At 32.9% G+C, this 21,880-nt stretch overlaps 1 protein-coding gene across 9 annotated transcripts in view; it reads left to right on the top strand.

Moving 5' to 3' along the window:
- The first annotated feature begins 1,998 nt into the window (after positions 1–1,998).
- The window catches only part of Nhe2 (Na[+]/H[+] hydrogen exchanger 2), a 78,877-nt gene continuing 58,995 nt past the window's right edge, over positions 1,999–21,880 (top strand). For all 9 annotated transcript variants that reach the window (XM_072522002.1, XM_072522000.1, XM_072522001.1 and 6 more), the window contains exon 1: positions 1,999–2,497. In XM_072522002.1, the coding sequence (XP_072378103.1) occupies positions 2,080–2,497 (418 nt within the window). In that variant the 5' untranslated portion in view covers positions 1,999–2,079. The remainder of the gene's footprint in view (positions 2,498–21,880) is intronic.

The raw sequence follows: 21,880 nt of genomic DNA, 5'->3' as shown, positions 1-21,880 counted from the left end.
TAAAAAGATCGTACATAATTTTTATGTTCAGGGTTGAACAAAGATATTCGACTTTTTGCGTAGAATAATGGCTTTTTTAAGGGAAAACATTGAATGTGATTCATTATTTGAGCAACAGTGTTGGTTGGAATTCCTGGTATTCTGCTGCCCTCTCTTATCTTCAGGAGTTTTTCCCAAAAGTTTTTTACTTTTCCCAATTGAACGTTATAAACAAATGAACAGGTTCTATCTTTAAATGACCTTTTCCTCTTGTTCTTTAATTTTCTTGGTCTTCGATTTTTTATAGGTATGGCCTCGATTAGACCTTGTAGGTAAATATCTTGTTCGCTGATCTTGAAGGAATATATTTTCTTCAAAATGTCCTGACGCCATTCTTCCGTAATTTTAACCCAGCATTTCATCTTGCAGCAACCTAATTTAACATAACTTGCCTATGTATATTAATTATAACTGTTTACCTGAACGGGTTTTCAGTTTTCTTGCACGTACTATATTGCCTTTGCAATTAACATACTCTGCTGCAGAAAGTATTGCATTTTAATTCTGTTGACTTTATAGTCGTCAGTGTATAGTACACTTTTTCTCTTCTTCCGTTTAACACTGTCACTATACCTCATTTTTGTTACTAAAATACGAACGTAAAGCAACAATAATGCTTTAGCAACGACAGAGGACAAACAAACAAAAGTTAGGTTAGAGGTTGTATATATTTTGTCAAATTGGTAGATGAACGTTTATTTGTGAAACATATTAAGTCGGCGACTTGATATCTTATAAATTAACTGAATGATATACGATCTGTTAGTGAGGAACATGTATTAGTACTTAATATGTTTCCTCAGCAAATGATGCGCCTATGTGTAAACATTGGTTTTCTGTCAAAATATCAATTTCTGGAAATGGGTGACTTAATATATTTCATAAATAACTTATTCATGTAACCTTTATAAACGAACCAGAAGTAATTCGTTATCAGTCACAATACCAAGAACATACCCTACTATCTTCTGCTGTCTATCCAACATTCAGTTCCTCCAGTTAATTTACATTCAATCCCTATCAACGAAAATGTATATCTAATTATAGAACCTGATGATCCTGATAATCAACTAGTACCCATTTATGAACCTACTGCTGAAGCCGCTTTTATCTGAACATCTGCAATTAAGAAGATCTGAACGAATTCGACGTCTCAATTCGATATTTCAGAATTAAATTATTATTCTTTTGTATTTTTATGTTCAAAATAGCGTGGGAGACTATAATATCCTCCTTTATTATAGGATCACCCCACAATGTTTATGTTATGTCGTATGTGAGTACAATTAACAGTTGTCATATTATGATTATAAAAATCGTCTAATTATTTTATCGAAAGATATAATAATCTAGAAGCTGAACGAAAGTGCTTATTAAATGCTTATTATGATAATTTCATGTTTCAATCCCGTATTGGGAGCGGCCCTAGTACTAATTTTAATAATAATCATTATAAAATCCTTTTATTTCTGATGGAATGTTTGCCGTTCTTACTTAGAGCATCTTAGAGCTCCTTGATGCGCTTATTGCGGCGAATATCACTCCGCATTATCCTTGTGTTTATTAATACAAGAAAATAGTAATATCTTATTATTAAATACGTCTAGAAGTGTGCAGAAAGTTGCTATTTGGGTAAATTGTTTTTATTATGCATTGCGCGAAACATGGAATAAATAGCACTGCAATTAAATAAAATACAACTTCGCATTAGAAAACGGTGTAGAAAGTAAAAATTTCTTATAAAATAGAAATGTGTAATTTTCTAAATGTCTAAATGTATGAACAGGAAGTGATTTAAAGGTATACATAATTTAACCGGTTTGATTGGATTATATTCAGTGCTTTCAACCCTTACAAGAGCGAACTCTCGACAGCCGCAACCCTCTCAGCGCAGGCGTCCATAGCAGTGGCGCGTCGGCGTCCCGACGCTCGCGATCGACTGTATCAGCCGCCCTAATCTTCAACCCAGTCTCGTCAGGTGCACAGTACCTGCAACAGACTGCCCTATGGCAGTCCTTCCGCGTAGTTAGACCATATGTGATGTATTCGCTGGAACACGGCGTGAATCTGTCGAGGCGGGCATGCAAGACAGGCTACGTGTTGTTGACTGTGTTGTTATTGTTGTTGTTGATCGGAAACAGACACTGCTTTGCCAAACCGCCGAATCATGCTGCCGACAACCACAAACAGCCCTCGGCTAACCTTGACACTAACTCATATGACTTCAGCAGTTTGTATAGGGCCATTCCGACTCCCTCCGGCCATAGAACGAACCTCGTACCGGTGGAAGATGTTAAGGACAATACGCAGGAGGAGGTTATTACTGGGCACGTTACCCAGAAAACGCCGGATAAAAAGGAGGTGACCAGATATCCCATCATTTCAGTCTCTTTTCAGAGAGTCGAAACGCCGTTCATCATTGCTTTATGGATTTTTTGTGCCAGCCTGTCCAAAATAGGTGAGTGTTATTCGCATCAGCTGAGAGAGTTCGAGCTGACTGGATGTTTATGTGGCAACCACAGGTACAGGCGTTAGGCATTATGTAACTCACGGAGAAAAGAAAAACTAGCTAAAATCCACTAAAATATTACAATGAACTCATTTATCAATTATAATGTCCTGTTAATATTCAGATAATTTAGTATTCTGGTGAATTTTCATTAAAAAATCTGTATTCAACGATTTTATTTTAATTATTTATATTGTACCGTCGTCAAGATGATAATATTTGTCTGTTAATTTAGGTAAAATTTAATACTTTTCAATAAAACTGCTTACAGTTTATTTGTTTTTCGATAATGATTGAAAACTATTATAATATAAACATAAAATAATCTAAATCTGCTACTTTTAGTATTTCCAGAAAAGTTATTAATTTAATCATGGCACCAGTGTATGTTAACTGAATTATTTCATCATTCATACTATTCTGAGCATTTTTTTAATGTACTAAAAACAAATTTGCCTGTTATTATTTTTGGTCTTTTACAGAAATAATACTTTACTCTTCTTCTTCTTCTTCTTCTGCTTTTTAGTAATACATTATTTTCCCTAGGAGCCGTAATGTTGGGTTTTCTTAACTGTTTTTTCGGTGAACTATTAGTCAATTATTTCATTTCTCCTGGTTCTTCCTCTGTTGTTGCCCATTTCGAATACTTATTTGGTACATATTTTACTGGATCTATCTTTCGTTCTATTTCTTGTTCTTTTTCCTTTCTATGATTTTGACCAGTCTACTGTCAATCATTCTGTACATGTGACCGTACCATCTTAACTAGTTGTTATAAGCCAGTAAAGAAAAAAAGCTGAAAAATTCTTATACAGGTTTTTGAAGGTTCTAAAAAGTATATGCGAGAGAGCTGATGACAAATCTTTCAAGATTTAGAGCTAATTTGGCTTTTGAGGGTTTCTAAATTAAAATATATAAAAAATTGCCTGAGATAATTGCGAAGAATATTTTATTTTTATTATTATTTTTGCAGTAATTTATAAATGTTAATAATTTTGTTTTTTGCATAATAACATGTAATATAGCTACTTGAAATTATGGCAATTATTGAGTTATTAACTAAATTTGTAAGCTATTCATTTTGTTTACCATAGAGAGCAATTATTTAGACAATTGTACTTGTCTAATCAGTGACTCTATATGTATTTAACAGATCGCAATCGATTCTTTGAGGCTTCAATTTTAAAATATATTAAAAAAATTTCAACATTTTATCAAAATTATTATTAAAAAAACCGTTTGAAAAAGGACTGACTTTTTACCTTATAAACATTTATAATAATTTTGAGATTTTTTGTATGTCACTATTCATATTTATGTCATTATTTATTAAGATTAAGAGCTGAAAATTAAACAGATTATAAACGAAAGATCTAAGTTCTATGAACCATTTTATAGATAGCATATATTATAAAGTAGTAAAAAGAGATAACCCATTAAAGTGATGGTATTCGTAAAATACCGCCGGTCAGAGCTCCGTTTTTTTAAGAATGGAACTTCAAATTATTGGGGCCCGCTGAAAAAATTTGCAATACATCGGTTTCAATAACACGCAGAAACTTAATTTTTTTACATTGCGGTAGCTTGACAAAATAAAAAATCCCCGCTATTTTCCTCTAAAAATCGAACAAATCAATTAGTTAAATTTTTTCATAAAACAATTAAATTTCTATTATTTCTTAAAAAATATATAATTCTTTATGTATTTGTTTATAAAAAAATATACTTTTATTATATATATATATATATATATATATATATATATATTTATTTATTTTGAATTAATAATTAATGAAACAAAAATTTTTTTGGGCTAGCTCAAATTGGTCAATAATCTCAGGGTTTTACGTCATTCAATCACAGAAATGCAAAACCAATACTCAGAGGAAATTCATGGATAAATAAAATTCAAAAATAAAAAAATGTTTCTACCAAAGAAATAAACACAAATTTTAATGACAGCATAAATTGCAAAAAACAAACAATCTATGAAAAGAGTAAGTAATTAAATATAAAAAGGCATAATAAAAATACCGCAAGTTATTTTAAAAGAGAACATTACCCAGTATAGATACAATAATGAATTATGGTTGCAAGAAATAATTTAAAAATATTACGAAATTGTTTATGTAAAAGTTCCTGTCAAAATACACTGGAGTCTTTATGCGTCGATGAAACAGAAGTCCTCGCAATAGAGAATATTGTCAGAAAGAAATATAGAGGTATATCTGAATACATTGGAACAATTTTTATTTACGATGTCGGATACTATTATGTGAGTACTTACAACTGCTATCACTTATCACTCAATTTAATTTTAACTTTTCAAAAAATATAACTTTGTACTTGTTACTTTTACGGATGCCTTCAAGGCTTATGGTTTACGAAGACCGACACTTTTTTCTGTTTTTTTTTTCTTAAACACAAAACTGCTCCTTTCAGCTATCGGAAATCAACTCCTTACACTGTCTCTACACTCACTGTCGTTTTCTTTTATTCCAAAAACTCTTTTGGCTTAACACCCCCTTCATCAATAAGTTTCCTTCCTTTTCATTGGTCAAAACAAATATGCCTCTTTCTTCATTTCAACGTCTTCAAATTTCCCAGTCGTAAGTACTTTAACATATTATAAAATGACAAATGGTATTTATGCAATAGACAGATTTTCTTCTTCTTCTTCTCTGCCTTTATTTATCTACAATAGTATATTATTCGTATAAATATATAATATTGATTCTTAATTATTCTTGTAAAGTACAAAAAGATTAGTTCCAAAATTTATTTTGGAACCATTTATTCAAAGAGTGTTAAAGATTTTTAAAAAATAAGTCGTTTTCTATTTTAATTTAAATAAACACATTCGGAATATGAATTTTTAAATTAAAATTATGTTTATATATAAAAAAATATACATAAGTTATTAAAATTTAAATATTTCTTATAAAATAATAATAAACTGTTTATAGAAAAAATTTATTTATTTTCCGGGATTTTTCGATTTTTACGGGAGCTAAACATAACCAGTTCCTATTATTTTCTAAAGCTACCCCAGTTTAAGAAAATATATGTTTTGCGTACCATAGAAGGTCATATTGTGCAATTTTTCCCGCACGCTTCAATTTGAAGTTACTTTCAAAAAAATCGCAGCTCGGAAAGTTCTTCCCTCTACTTTATCGTGGAGGTAATTTACGAGTACGATAACTTTAATGGGCTATAACTTTTTACACCTTTTTTTTAGATGTGGTCTATAAATTGGATTATAAAATCTACATTTTCATTTATAATATGTTCAATTTTCAGCTCTTAACCCTTTCAGTCACTGTGTCGTCAATTGACGACACAAGAATTTTAACTTCGTTTAAGTAAATATTACAGTTAGTCACAATTTTGTCAATTGACAACATCAAAAACGGGCCCTATTTTATTAAAAAATATGCTAATATTCCTACCAAAAGTCATTACCTTACAAAAGAGTACCATAAGTGGGAATAGTTTGGAATTATTAACAAAATATATTTCATTACACTAAAAAAGCGTGACCGAAAGGGTCACGCGTGTTAATAAACAATGGAAATATGATTTTAAAAAAAAGACTTAACATAAAAGTAATAACTTCTTATAATGGTATATTATTTATTAAAATAATTTAAAAATTTTATCAAAAATGATTTCAAATCTTCAATACGTTTTCGGTCCAATCGGGCCATCATTAGTGAAAAGCGTCGGTTCATTCTCCGACTTATTTTTCCGGATGGTTTCCGACCGCCGCTCTGGAGAAGGAACGAATGTTTTTCGCTTCCATCCTCTTGCTCGCGGAGTTATACGTCCGTGACTTCCACTCAGCGAGACGCTCTGTCGTCAGCAAGGTGCCACCGGCAGTGTAGAATACTTTAACTTTTCGAATTTCTTACGTGAATCGTATATATATTTATCTTACATGAATTATTGGTTAGTATTCTATGCACGATGGATGCCTTGAATCTCACAGAGACGCCGGCCTTTCAAGCCTCAGCGTGTAGCCAAGTTCACACTCCTCGAGGTATAGGAACGCCGGCAGAATGTTGACTCTTCGATTGCCCCTGAATTGCGGAGTAATTGTAAGTCTCTTCGGGTCTTTTATTTATCCCGCAATCACGGTTGATATCGAAGGGCTCACTCCGTACCGCCACCTCTTGTGAAATAATTTTAAGTTCCGTAAGGACCTTTATTTATTTCTACCGAATGGTTTGGCGTGGAAGTGTTACTTCTGCTTGGCCAATGATTGGGGAGTAATTCTAAGTCCACCCGTGCTTTTATTTACTCCTAACCGTCGGTGGTCTAGTGGAATGCTGTGTCTTCGACAGAATCCGAAATAGCAAAACCCTTTGTTATTGGCCAGCCAGGGGCCAATGTTCGCTGTGATTGGTCCACTCTGACTACATAAAAGTAGTTGAAACTAACTACGTAAACAGATGCAGAAACCCTTTTCTTACATGAAAATCATCGTGAATTATTATATATTTATGACACTGGGTCCATGTTATAAGATTTAACATGGAGGGAACATACATCTTCCCTGCTCGAAAGTAACTAATAGAAGTCGGTTGTGTGATTTTTTCACTGTTTTGATTCTACTTATGTCTTCCTCAAATTCCTCTCTTGTTATCTCCAATAGGCTTTCCACTACTTTATCTTCCTATAACTATTCTTCTGCCAGTTCGATTTCAAATATATATGTATATTGTTGTTTCCAAATTCTAATGTTTCTATTTTGTTTCGTTCTCTTAAGCAACTACCAACTTTTTTCCAGCTTTCTTTTTATTTGACTTTTCCTTTTGCTATGTTTCTCTTTGTAATAGATTCCTTATTATCGATTTTTATAGAAGTTTGGTTGCATTTCTTCCAGGCAATTTGCTTTTCCTTTATTAATGTTTTTATTGTTTATTCAACATACTTCTTCCGCCTTGTCAGTTATTTTTCTTTTGAATATTTTCTACTTTTTTTCGAGGTTTCTTTAGGTTTCTTCACATTATAATTTTTGGTACTATATAAATCTATTGAAACTTTAGCATTGTTTTCCTGCTTAAACATGCAGTTATCTTCTATTCGTTGGATTCAATAGATGTTCCAATCATTGATTCATTTCTCCTGTAGAATTCGATCATCCTTATTCCATTTCTGTTTATGGTTTCTTATCCATATTTTCTCATCTTTCTGTTATGATCTTTGTTTCGTATTCTTCTTTAGCTTCCTCTAGATCATTTTGTAATCTGTTGTAAAATTCTATTAGCTCGTCTTCTGCTGTTGTTTCGACTGGGTCTTATATTTGTATTGTATATTTTTTTCTGCTAATTGTAGTCCCATCGTAATTGTACTTAAATTATTTTTATATCGAAAACTATCGAAGGACGCTACAAAAATCTTAGGATCACGACTGAAAGATAAAAATCTGTTGGCTCCAGGAACCACATTTTCGTAGTATAGGCATAGTGATCAAGAGTTTGCGGAATATTTCTATTAAGAGGGTTCACTGGTGGATTGTAATAATATTCCTGAAGTAGTCATGAGATAGGAAGTTGACAATTACGATTCTACATTATGGCGGATATTTATTAATTCTTTTAAGAGAAGTCTGGAGGGTGTCTTGTTGCACAATGGTAATACTTATGCCTTAGTGCTTGTTGCTCACTCTGTGCATTCCAAAGAAACATATGAGAACCTCGAGCTGTTAATAAATAAAATAAAGTATAGCGAATATTGTTGGCAGCTTTGTGGGGAACGTTAAATAATATAAATGCTTTTGGGTCTGCAGTCTGGATTCACAAAATATCCATGTTTTTGTGTAAGTTACGTTTACAATACGTAAAGAAAGAATGACTACTCAAAGAAAAACTCGTACCGAGACAAAAAATGTGCACTGTGGTAGGTTAGTTGACCCAAAATTAGTTCTTTTGACGCCCGTTCACATAAAGTTAGGATTGATGAACTAGTTTCTTAAAAACAATTTATTTAAAAATTCTTTATAAAAGGTAAATAATTAAAACACGTATAATACACACACTTTATGGTGGAATATAAATTCCGAAAACGTTCTGTGATGTAGCCCGATTGGGTGTTTTAATTATATACCTTTTATAAATGATTTTTAAATAAATTTTTTGTGATACATGGTATACCGCCAGCTACAAAAACTTAGTTTCCTTGTGGATTTTAGTTTTTTAAAGTTATAAATAGACAAGGTGACTGCTTTAAATACCTGTGCGATAAATTTCCAGCACTGTCTTAAACTAAACTTAAGAAGGAATTTTTGTAGGCCCTCAAATTCGAACCTTAAAAATCGGATGGCTTGTTCTAAAATACAATGACCCAGGATGAATCTGAAGCATCAAGTTCTTTCGTAAAAGTCATAGAAGGTTTCCTTGGAAAAAAACTATTCTTTAAACTTCAAAAAAATTGTAGCCAACTTGGTCGAAAATTGGGATACAATATGAGCGTCAAACTTTATTTTCGGGATTCCCATGTTATAACTATTATTGGAGCTGCCATCGAGAAACAGGGAAGGAAATTCCATCAAGACATAAAGGAGCTGGAGAGACGTTACCAAGGAAGATGGGATATTAGAATGATGGTTGCAGGACCTAAAAGAGGAACTCGCTCACAAAAATCTACAAAAAGAAAACTACAAAACGCAGTTTCACTGAAAAAGATAATGATTTTATTCAAAAAAACTAACGATTGTCTAACATAGATTATACCTACTGTATTGTTTTTGTGTTATAAAAAAATCAATTTCGCAGTTTAATTTTCTATTAAATATAGTTTCAATAAATATTTTTTCAGTATTTTTGGCAGTATCTATGAAAATTTTTATACACTTTCCTTGAAACCCTGACGTGGTGGAACAAAACTAAGTAAGTACAGACTCGTGATCTCGTTACTATAAGATACCTATTAAATTTGAAACACTTTTTCATGAAAAAAAAAATGTATGCTTGTGTAATAGACTAAAAAATTTTGATCTTGATTATTCAATGTTTTTCAAGTTTTTTGTTAAGTTACTATTTATTTTAAACTTTTTTTTGAAAAGTCATATCCGTATATATCCCCTATATTGGCCAGTTAATCTATTTTTAAACCAAACAAACAAAAAGGCTTAAGCTCCACACCGCCCGGCATAATTAAAACCCGGTGGTGCAGCTCACGTTCTCTCCGAATAATTGTTACAGCCTCGTGACCCGTTACCGGGTGTACCGTACGTGGGGAAGTTCGATAAATGTGAAAATTTTTTAATTATTCTGTTTGGTTAGAAAAAGTAAGCATTGATTTATTGAAAATGTCGGTCCGAAAAGTGGTATAAATGCTCGATTAATCCTAGCAACGTGCTGTGGATGCAGAAATTACAAAATGAATTTTCACTGCGCCTCAAGCGAACTACATTTATGTAAAATTATCTTTTACAAATATTAGCAATTTTTTAGATGCATAATAAAATACAGTGATTTTTTTTCTTATTATAATTATGTGTTGTTTATCTGATTTTTCTTTTCCGTATCTTGTGCATGGCAATAGACTAAGAATGTTGTTCTTGGTGTATTCAATTACCATTACCATTGATTTGCTTTTGCCAGTGTTTACTTCCATGTTAATTTCTTATGTCGCCAGAAGCAACCAATCTCGACGCAGATTTTCACTAAGGCCGGCCAATAACATACAGTTTTATTAACTGCTTTGTTATTGGCCTCCCGGTGCAAGATCGCTGCTAAATTGCAAACACAAAGTGTATAAAAAAGCAGCACATCTTTCGATTGGGAGCTCGTCACTTTACACCATAAGCCCCTGGTAGACCTTGTTGGCCGAGTGCCTTTTCTACAATTCTGCTATTTGTTATTACCTGAGTGAACATTTCTTCGATTTAAGAAGACTTCGAAGACGATTCCAAAAGCTTTTTAGTGTTTAAATAAATACGAAGCCGCGTGGCTACGACATTATTCAGGCCTACAGGAAGGTATAGGGATCATAGTATCGACTATTGGCCATTCTTTTGTCGAGGTGAAGAAAAGTTTAATAGTAAACTTGTCACATCACGAAAGAAAATATCAGCTAGGAGTGAACATCCCTACCTGGTTAGGCATCGATCTTTGAGATAGGAAAGACAGTGTACCTTATACCTATCTCAGATCTTGCCGAACTGGCACAGTGTTTGACTGGTCCACCGACGTTTAGGAGTGAATAAATCCCAGGTGAACTTAGAATCGTTCCTCACTCGATGACCGAGCTGAATAATCAACGTCTTTATAAGACATAAGATTGTTTCCGAGGCAAGTAACGTGCAAGGCGTAGCAGCAAGGTCGAAGTCGCCACTCCGACGGTGTTCTTATACACCTCGTGGAGTGTGTGCTCGAACTCACGTCGAATCTCTGTGAAGTCCAGGGCGTACACCGCAATTAGAATACTCATGTTCAATACATGTAAGAAAATAAACCACTGTCAAGTGAGAACCATCGAACTGTTAAAGTATTCTAAATTGTTGGTGGGCCTTCGAGGACTACAGAGCCACCGGTGAACTTCACGTGGAGTATGGTACAAGCACACACAATAACCACAAGGTCGAGGATGGAGGCGAAGAACCTTCGCTCCACCTCACGGGCGGCGGCCGAATTACATCCAGATACAGAAAATACCTTTGTGAATGCTTCGACCGTACTACACTTAGTTTTTTTATATACAGGGTGGTGCATCGAAAACGAAACAGAGGTAGGAGAAAGTGAGGTAAAGTGGAATAGCTACCTTTTAATTTTTGCAATAGTTGATTTTCAAATCCAGAGCCATGTCATCAATTCTACGTTTTACTGTGTCGTTTGAGAGAGAAGTTTATTCTACTTTCTTACAACTGCCTTCACTAAGTACGGTATTACAAGCAGTAAGTAAACAAGGTTTAATTAGTGACTCACCAATAGTATGTGGTTTCTTGTCTTTAACTATTACATGCTATTTTGTATGATGCTTCCACAGCTTTCTCATTTTCAACACGAAAATTTGCAGTAGAGTCAAGTTTCATACGTTTTAGGCTGCTTTTTTGGCAATAAAAAATTCTGGGCCTTTATCTTTCAAAGAAGAATGGTTTGTAATTAGATGCCGTTTCAAACGTCCGGAGCGCATTGCATCATTACTAAGAACAGCATGGCAGTTGACACACTGAGGTAAATGACTGCCATTTTTCTCCATAAAGGTAAAACTATACTTGATATAATCGTCTGAATACAATCTTTTCTTTGGAAGTGACTTAGCCATTTTCAAAGCTGTTACACAACACTATTAAATAATTCACAAACAATCACTCTGTTATTAAATATATTAAATAACGATTACACTGATTGCTACAAAGAGCACACAGGCGCTGTCGACTGAGACTGACGCGTGAGACGGAGTCACTGAACTGGAGCCAGGAGTGCTTGCAATACAGTGTTGGTAAATATACTTTGCGCTCCTACGATGTTGCCATACACAAGACTGTCGTGTTTAACTCAAGTTGTGTGTTCGAGTAAAACGATATCACGTTTAAATAAAGAAATATTTCTAAACAAAATAAAAACACGAAATACAAAATATTTTGTTTTTTAACAAAATATATATTTTTTTATTTTTTGTTCTTTGTACCCTCACGCCTCCCCTGAAATTCTCTCACTACCCCCCCCCCCAGAGATAGGCGCGCCCCCCAGGTTGAGAACCACTGTTTTAGAAAAAGGTAAAGTGGAAATATGTTATGACTTTAAAAGACTTTTATGGTGTTATATTTATTATTATTTAAATCAAATTGAAATATATTATTTTATTTAGGTTCTGTTTATCTTTTTTGTCATTGATTGCGTTGGTATTTCTTTTTATTTGTATTGATTCGTATATCTCCCTCTTCCTTGTGTTTTGTTCAGTTTTTAAAATTTTGATGTTTTCGAAGTCAAATTTACGCTTCTTCTCATTTTCATATTTTGTGAGAGCGAATGATTTTTTCCTGAGTGGCGGGTGGCAGGTGCCTCAGACCTCTGACCCTGTTTTTCACCGAAATTAGTTACGATCTTTCACATTTTTGCTTTAGTTATTACAGTCTATTACTTCTCCATTCGTAAATATTGATACAATTCTGCCTTCTTCCAATCATCGGGAAATTTTTCTGCTTCCCATATTCTAAATATTAGATTGTAGATGCTCGTTAATCATTTTCCCCTCCGTTTTAATCGATTGTTAATTAAACATTTAAAAAACTGTTTACTCACATTGCATAAACAACTTTCTCGTCAGTCCATCTAAAAGCTAAAGATTCACTGCCCCTTTTTCTAGCGGAATGTTGTTTACCAAAGTGGGCGAGAAACTACACGATGATTTATCTGTGGCATAAAATCCAAAAGTTTTCTAGCAACCTTGACATTATATTCCCATTTTTTGCGATACTCGCAGTTTCGTAATGCTCGGCCCTCTTTAACAAGGTCAGCAGATTCGTGATCTGATGTGTATGATGAGACATATACTCCCGCTAGTGCGGCGCCTGGAGTACACTACGAAAACGGGCTAAAGAAGTTCTTCCAGGGATCGATACTTTTATGAGGCAACTGAATATTGAACATATTCTTTTACCTTCTTTATAGAAAATGTAAATTTTTTAAAGTATCACTTCGTTTTAAGAATATGTTTGTTTACAAGAGTTGGATATTGCTTTATTTTTTCAATAACTATCATTGCTTTAGATGATTTTTAATAATTTTTGGATGACACTTCGACTTTGATATTCCACAGCTTTTAGTATATAAATTTCTTGTTTGGTCTGTCGAATTTGTATTTAATAACAATATGAAGTAGGAGGTTGAACGTGGGGCTAAAATTAGATAGATGGGAGCGAAAGATACTTACGGATGTTTAAAAAAAGAGAATGTCGGATAAAGGAGAGACAACAACGAATTATTGAGATGAGATTGGGATCTAGAGATAAAACTTCTCATTTACCACACATAGTGTGTTGTACTCTCGTTCCGAAAATACCATAACGGTGTCAACATTTTGGATAGTTCTGACGAAGCCCAAATATATATATATATATATATATATATATATATATATATATATATATATATATATATATACAAAGTTAACGTATAATTTGCTTAAAATTTTAAAATGTTAATAAACCCACTGTATGAATCTGTTCATTAACCACCAAATAGGCCTTAGAAATTCAGAATTATTGAGCTTCTTTACTCAAACAATCAACACTTTTTGCAATTTGAACTTAACGTTGTGATAGTCAATTTTATAAGTTGAATTTCCTCGTACCGCCCAAACCTATTTCATAATACTTTTTAATTTCATTCAATTTTTACATTTATGATTGGCGTGTTCCACGAAGCTCTTTTATGATGTGCCAGTCCGCAACGGCTAGCACTTTCCTACAGCCCCCATCAAGGTCGATAAATTCGTTATTCTATTGTATTATCAGACATTCCTATCGCGTTTCTGGCCACGGGCCAAAAGCTCCGACGAAATAGGACATGTCGGTGCTGGAAAATTGGTGTTTTGGTGTTCCGAAGTGATCAAGCTCGCTAGATAATGATCTTGGTGGAAATATTATATGTAATTTAGATAATGTTTTATGTAGATTTATATTTATTTTAGCTTTAATTACAAAAAACAAATATAGAGTCGGTTAACAGTGGATAAAAATTAAGGAAAATGTTTTAAAATCTTCAATAACGTCACGGATGTGCCGGAGGAACTGTGCTTTAAAGAAGCTACATCTCAATCTCTGCACAGTCAAAATAAGTATACAAATGTTTTATTAGAATTATCATATGTAGACTGTAAACAACAGTGAACTGTATCATCAAAGACAAAACGCTGGATTTCGCTACAACTACAGCGCATAAAAGTCTTCTGTCTTTTTATAAAACGTTTATATTGGTCAAATATTAGTCAAAATTCAAACTCGCCCTTTATATTATTAAACTATGGAAGGAGACATTTTTTAATGGATATTTGTATGTTCAATTCCTTATAAGTCAGCGGAGTGTAAAAGTTAACGTATAATCAGCTTTATAAACTTTATAAAAATGACTTATGATATAAATAATAGAGAATTGCCAAGAAAGTCACTGTTTAAAGATCTTGGTGTAAATTTTCAACAAAACTTGCGCTGCAATGAACATTATCACATCATTACTAATAAAGCTTTAATGATATTAGCGTTTATAATTAGAAACACAAAACATTTTAAGATGATAGATAGCATAATTAAATTATACAACTTTTTGGTTAGACCACACCTCGAGTATGATTCTGTAGTTTATAACTAATAACTATTTAATAGAAAATATAACTGTTATCCTTATTTGGTGTCTAACAGAAGTATGATTGAAACTTTTAAATTTGTAACACTAGAACAGAGACGGAGAATGCCAGCAATGCTGTTTGTATATGTTGTCGTGAATAACTTAAAATATAAAGATTTATTGTTCATTAACTACATAAAATTCTTTGTACCTAAGATTAACTTAAGGTTAAGTCATCGAGGGCTGTTTTGTATTTGTGAGACAGATTGCTCGCCCACAAACAGCAAGATAAGGCAGTGCAATATATTTTTAAAAAATAGCAACATAGATATCTTCAACACCAATACCAAACCCATCAAATCTTGCTTTCTACCTACTTCAACCACTATATCTTAGTGGGTATATCTGGCATAGACACACCGAGATATAGATGTCTTTATCTACATATATATGTGTGTCTGTATATATATTTCTATATGTGTGCATGTAAATTTCATACTTGTTATTACATTTTTGTCTGTAAAATGTGTTTGTCTTTAAAGTAAAGACGATTTCTACAAGATGAATGAAATACTCTCTGAAGTTAAAAAAAAACTGTGAAATCTTTATACTAGGAGAATTAAACCGCACAAAATAACAGAGTCGTAGAAAGATATGGGGTATAAATAACCAATGGCAACGGAATGCGTCTTAGAGATTTTTGTGAAACAATATCTCTCAAAATTATGAATGGGTTTTTTCAACATAGAGACATCCACAAATTTACATGGATACAACCTACTAGGAATCTGCGTTCGATAATCGACTATGTAATATAACGTCAAACTTACGTAAGAGTATACCCTGAATCAGAATGTGGATCCGACCATCGTTTACTTATGGCCAACGTGATAGTTAACTATCGCAAAAACAATAACACCCGAGCACAGAATATAGAAAAGGGACAAGAAGTAACATCCCCTAAATATAACCTTAGAAAATATAACCTATAGAAAGCTTAAAAGAACATTCAACGAAATTTCTTTACAAATTTCGACTGGCCACAAAATTACAAAATGTGGATCGAGAAAAGTGCTACTACAAGTGAAGCTTTGGGGTATAAAGACAAACATGAAACAAAAAATCAAGAATGGTGGTAAGAGAATATGGAAACGTTAGTAAACAAGAAGAAAACTGCTTATCAGAAATGGATGTCAACGTGAAAGGAGGAAGATTACAAGATATATAAAAAATTAAATCGAGATGTAAAAAGAGAAGAAGTGAAAAGCAAAAATGAAGTGGGATCGAAAATGTGGAGAGGTGGATAGGTATATGGGTGGAACAAAAGTTGGGCAAGCGTGGAAGGTGATAAAGTCTCTCCGGAGGGAAGAAAAGTAAAAATCTAACTTACAGTTAATAGATCTGAAACAGTGGAAACATCATTATGAGGTCCTGCTAACAGAGGATAGATGTAAATTCCAAGAGATCGAAATGGAAGAAATATCCGAACATACGCTATCAATATGAATATGTCCAAGACAGAGTATCTTAAAATAGGAGATGATGAAGAAGATCCAGAGTTAGACATAAAAAATTCAAAAACATGCAATGAATATAAATATCTCGGATCTATAATATCTAAAGAAGGCACTACCAAAAGAGACATCGAAAACAGAACGCAGCAGGGAAAAAAAGCGGTAAACATTCTAAACTCTCTACTATGGTCTAAAGATATTAGACAAGAAACGAAATTGACAATCTATCGAACCTTGGTAGAGCCTATTATGACTTATGGGGCAGAAGTCTGGCAGATCACGAAAAAAAGATAGAAAAAGAATAGAATTAGTAGAAATGGATGTTCTTAGAAGAGCGTGTGGTGTATCCAAAAAAGATCATATCATAAATGAGGGTATTAAAAGGAGGACAAATACTTCCAGTGTAGACAGAATTGAAACTAGACAACTAGTGTGGTATGGTCACGTGAAGCGAGTGAATGAAGATAGATGGCCAAAGAAAGCTTTAAATTACATACCACAACAAAGAAGAAGAAGGGGAAGGCCTTCAGTTGCCTGGGAAGAAAATATACGGCACATAATGAGAGATAGAGTTATCAAAGAAGACGAATGGATATATTAAGAATGGAAATAAATAAATAAAAAATATAAAAAAAACATTCCATCTAATAGACAAAAGCAGATACGATCATTTATCAGATATACCACCGAAAAAATATAATAGTAACCAATAGTTTTGCCTTAGATCTTCTAACGATAGTTTTTCTTTCTACTTTTTGTTGCTGTGACGTAAATCTGTAGCCTCAAATAAATGTAATAATTGCGTGCTAGCGTTGATTGAATAACCCAAATTGGGTTATTCAATCAATGGTGCTAGTCTTTTTAATCCAAAGCCTGGAATTCAGCCACACCTACGTCCTAATCAATTCTTCCCTTGTGTATCGAAATAAATTCAACGATCTAGAAAATTGCAAGCTCAGTTTATGTACAAGCCCGCCTTCACATTCCTCCTACTCGTCATTCATAATTTTAATGATTTCCCTAAGTATATTCAGGATTAATGTAATAAATTACCAAATAATAAAAGGATTCAATTCAACCAATAATTCTTTTCTAATTTAGAAAACGAAAATTATTAATAATTTTTTGCATTTCACCCAAAAGTTTCGCTAGCTTGGCTAGCTTAGCTATTTCCACCAAAAGTTTCGACTCTGATACAATTATTTCTGATATATAATATTTTATCGAGAAGCGATAGTCGATAGTCCGAATGGTAATTTAAAGTATATGTAGTAGTTTTATAGTTTTATTTTACCTTTTCAAGGTTTTTGTACAAATTTGTTATTTAAAATGTCCAGTTCTATAGATTCTACGGAGGAAGTTACTCCAAAAAAGCGATCAAGAATACGTTTTTTTAGTTGTGCGGAAAAAAGTGTCATTTATAATGTTTACATCGACAATAGAATCGCATCCGAAAGCTTTGGTATCGGAAGTAGTGAAGCAGAGAGCTGAGAGCTTCTTCTTGTGGAGTAGGTGAAGGTTCTGTGTAGAGAATTGTTAAAGAGCAGAAAAATACCGGAACATTTTTATTTTCCGAAAAAGGCTATACCCAGAAAAACTATATTATACAAAATTGATGATACGAATTGTGCACCAATTTTTTTTAACGAAATACTCACTATATAAAGATCTTTTAACTGTTAACGAGGACGGAAACTTGCCGAATTTTAAAATCACTACATTTTATAATTTTCTCGAATCACTTGATTTTAAATACGTACGGAGGGGCAGAAATAGTGCTTTGTTATATCTAGACGAGGACATTTTGTGGAGACGAAATTTCTTGAAATCCATAAACAAATTTCGGTAAACCAAATTAAAAATTGATTATTTAGACGAAACATGGGTAAATTCAGGACACACAATGTGCTATGTCTGGAGCAGTATAACTTTAGAAACTTAGAAACTTTAGACAATGAATATTTTTAAATGTCAAAACAGATTTTATTTATTTTACACACTTACAAATTTTATTAACCCTAAAATGAATAATATAGACGCTCTTTACATAAAAAAAATGTTGTCTATATTATAATCAGCCTTGTACAAAGCTTAACACAATGTATTGATATGATTATGTTACTCTGCAATTTAAAGTTTGGTCTTTACAATAATATAACCCTTTTTATAATTACAGTCAATAATTTCGCATCAGTATTTCAAAATTTATAAATTTTATTGCAGCAGCTTTAAATTGGGTCCATTTTACACATCTCCAACTGTATGATTTTAGATTATTCTCTGATTTTAAATTGATTCTGAAATTTTTATAACGTTTCTATTTTTATCATATTTTTCTGACAACTTGACAACCTGGACGACCCCTATTTTTTCCTCACTTGATTTTCTTTTATATTTTAAAGATTCTGTCCTTAGACAAGGAAAGAGAGAGGACAGGTAACGTACTTTCCAAAAGTGAAGCCAGTTTCGATGTGGCCGCCATGTTTTGCTGCCTGTACGTTGCCCATTACTACCTCTTGCAGAATTACCAGGTCTACTGATTTTTCAGCAGATCTACTGATTTCAACTTCAATTTACTGAAACACTTTATCGATCTACTAAAAAATATATAATGATAAAATCATGTTCCAAAAATGATCATAATATCAGTATTCGATTATAAATTTTGAAAAAAACTTATTTATTTATATATATCCATTATTATCAATCTAGTGAAGAAATAAAATATGACATGGCAACCTTTCTGGTGCCGGTCAATTCTGGAGCTGGCTTCAGTCATTTCCATACGATTACACCTCTCTTTCCTTGTCTAGCCGGTTTTCACGCTACGTCTTATTGTACGTTTTGTTGGATAGGACAAATCCTATACAATAAAACGTGGCATGTAAACAGCAAAACGTACGTCTTGTCGTTGGACGTGAAATGATGGGAGAAGCATAGTTTTGCGAGAACTGATAGGATAAAACGTTACGTGAAAATACATGTTCAGACAAGTCGTCCGATCTTGGCGTATTTGACGATTAGTTCCACTGCAGTTCGTTTCATTTTTTCCCCAAAAAAAAGCCCAATAATGTCAGATTTGCGGCAATGCACCTATGATTTTCTTGGGGAACTTATTGAATTGTATAAAAGTTTTTAAGTAGTTATGTTTTAAAACCAAGTAGATTGCATTACAGGTTTCAGGAATTATTTGGCTTAACGCTGGTTTGGATATTATAATTGTGAACTCCAAGTCCTTGACGCTGCGTCCTGTTGTAAGATATCTGAGAGTTGCTGTGAGTCTTTCATGGGGTGTAATGGCTTTTCTCATGAGGTGTCTTATATGGTGTCCATTCGCAAATAATTGCGCCAGTCATCTGGTTCGCCTCTTTTAGTAACGAGACGTGGGAATAATGGCTTCTTTTTAGAAGCCCACTCTCTTGATCATCTTGTCTTTTCCCTCTTCATCCCCTTTTTCCTCAGTCGTAGTATCTTTATAGTTGAAAAAATAAAAGAAAGTAGCCGTGTTTCCTCCATAATAAACAAAAACACTAAACAAACTTCACACAACTCAAGACTCTGAATTAGAAATGAGGTAGAAAACGGAAGGAAAAACGTAGTGTGTATACACTGGACAAAACGTACATTTTGTCGTACGTTTTATATGACCCACAAAACGTACAATAAGACGTAGTGTGAAAACGGGCCTTAAAACTAGCTACAATGTCCGACGTGAATTTGACAGGTGATTAATTATTTTTCGATATTTTAATTTTAAATAGAATTTTTAACCAAAAATAAAAACACAATAACTTTTAGTCCTGAATGTCGTAGTAAATAACAAACTAGTTTTCCAATTTACAGGAATTTTAATATGAACCAACTCGTTTTATATTCACCGATAAATATAAACATTTCTGAATTCCTATTTTTAGATCAAAATTCAGTGCAACAGGTGCCTAGACAAAAATAACAAAGTCTATTTTGATGCAATAAAAACAAGAAATTGTTCATCTAAATTTAATTACTGTTTGTTGATAAACAAAATATCTAGTTCTACCTATTCTTAGTTTATTTTTACCCAAAAATAAATACACAGTAATTTGTATTACCGCCACAGCAGTCCAAAATGTCGAAGAAAATAACAAACAAGTTCTCCACTTTATGGCCTGGCAACCTTTCTGGTGCCGGCTTTAGTCAATTCTATACGATTACGCGTCCCGGCGTCCCCTCTTTTTCCTTGTCTAAGGTTCTGTCACATAAATGCCATTCACTAAACATTTTACATGTACAAACAAGTCTCTATTTCTAATATCATTATACTTTTCTTTGAAATGTTAATAAATATTCCTGTTTATTATTATTTTATTAATAAATCATTAAATTCATATTTTATTTTTAACATGAAAGTTTCAAACTAGCGAAGAATTGAATAATTTTCATACAATTAAAACGTTTAATCGACTAAATTTTACATGTGGAATTTATAGAATAACAATAAATTCAACTTTTTGTATTTTAGCCTTTTGTATTTTAGCACCTTTAGCCACGTAATTGCATACAAATAAAATTCGACTTTGATAATTAAAACTTTTAAACTTCACAAAACTACTAAAAATCCGTCTCAGTACAGTCTTGACGGATTTTTGAGGACTTCTGCAAAACAGAGATGTTGCTTCGTCCCCGTCTAAATTCGCTCTATGTTGTAGACGGGATTCGTAAAACTCTCAACAGGGCAGAAGCAGCAATATACGTAATCAGTTAAAATATCTGTATCCCTGTACAGATATATTTATTTGTTAACAACCACTATCGCTTCCTGATAAAAATACTTTAGTTGATTTTACTTATTGCGTCTAAAAAATATTACGAAAATAAAATGTCGATCCTATAGATTACGTTTATCTTGTCCATCGGTCAGTCTATCCAGTCTTAAAGTCTGGGCACATCCGTCATGCAGCCTTCCTGTCAGGAAGAAACCAGCCTTTCCTAGTAATTTTAATCAAGGGGAAATTTTTCGTGATTTTTTATTGATTATCGTTTACAAATTCAAAATCAATAAAATGTTATTTGTGATCGACTATTAAGAAACCTTTTAGTGAAAATAGAACGATAAAAATTACAGGCGTGTGGTTTAAAATATTACTTTATTACCATAAAAGGAATTTTAGCCTAAATTAACTGACCCCTGGAGTTTTGAGGTTCAGATATTGTGTCAATAATATATATAAAAATTCTTATTTTTATACGTAGACATAAAAGAGATAATCGGTTCAAATTATGGGTTTTATAGCGACGTATTGGTGCCAGAAATATTTATTCAAAAATCTTTTCTTGTAATAGATACGAAATAGTCTGTGATTTATGACTTAAAAGACTTTTAACGAATTCTTGATCTTTTTGCGATAAAGATACATTTTTAAAAAAATACGGTAAAAAATATTATAGCAGAAAGGCGTACTAAGAAATATGTTAGAGCCGTATGATGATTAATGTTAAAGCTGTAAAACCAATAATGAAATAAAATGTGTACTCAAATACTAAAA

This window comes from Diabrotica undecimpunctata, chromosome 2 (genome assembly GCF_040954645.1).
Source record: "Diabrotica undecimpunctata isolate CICGRU chromosome 2, icDiaUnde3, whole genome shotgun sequence".
Taxonomy (NCBI): Eukaryota; Metazoa; Arthropoda; class Insecta; order Coleoptera; family Chrysomelidae; genus Diabrotica; species Diabrotica undecimpunctata.
The sequence above is the reverse complement of the archived record's forward strand: the minus strand, read 5'-3'. Positions and strand labels throughout refer to the sequence as shown.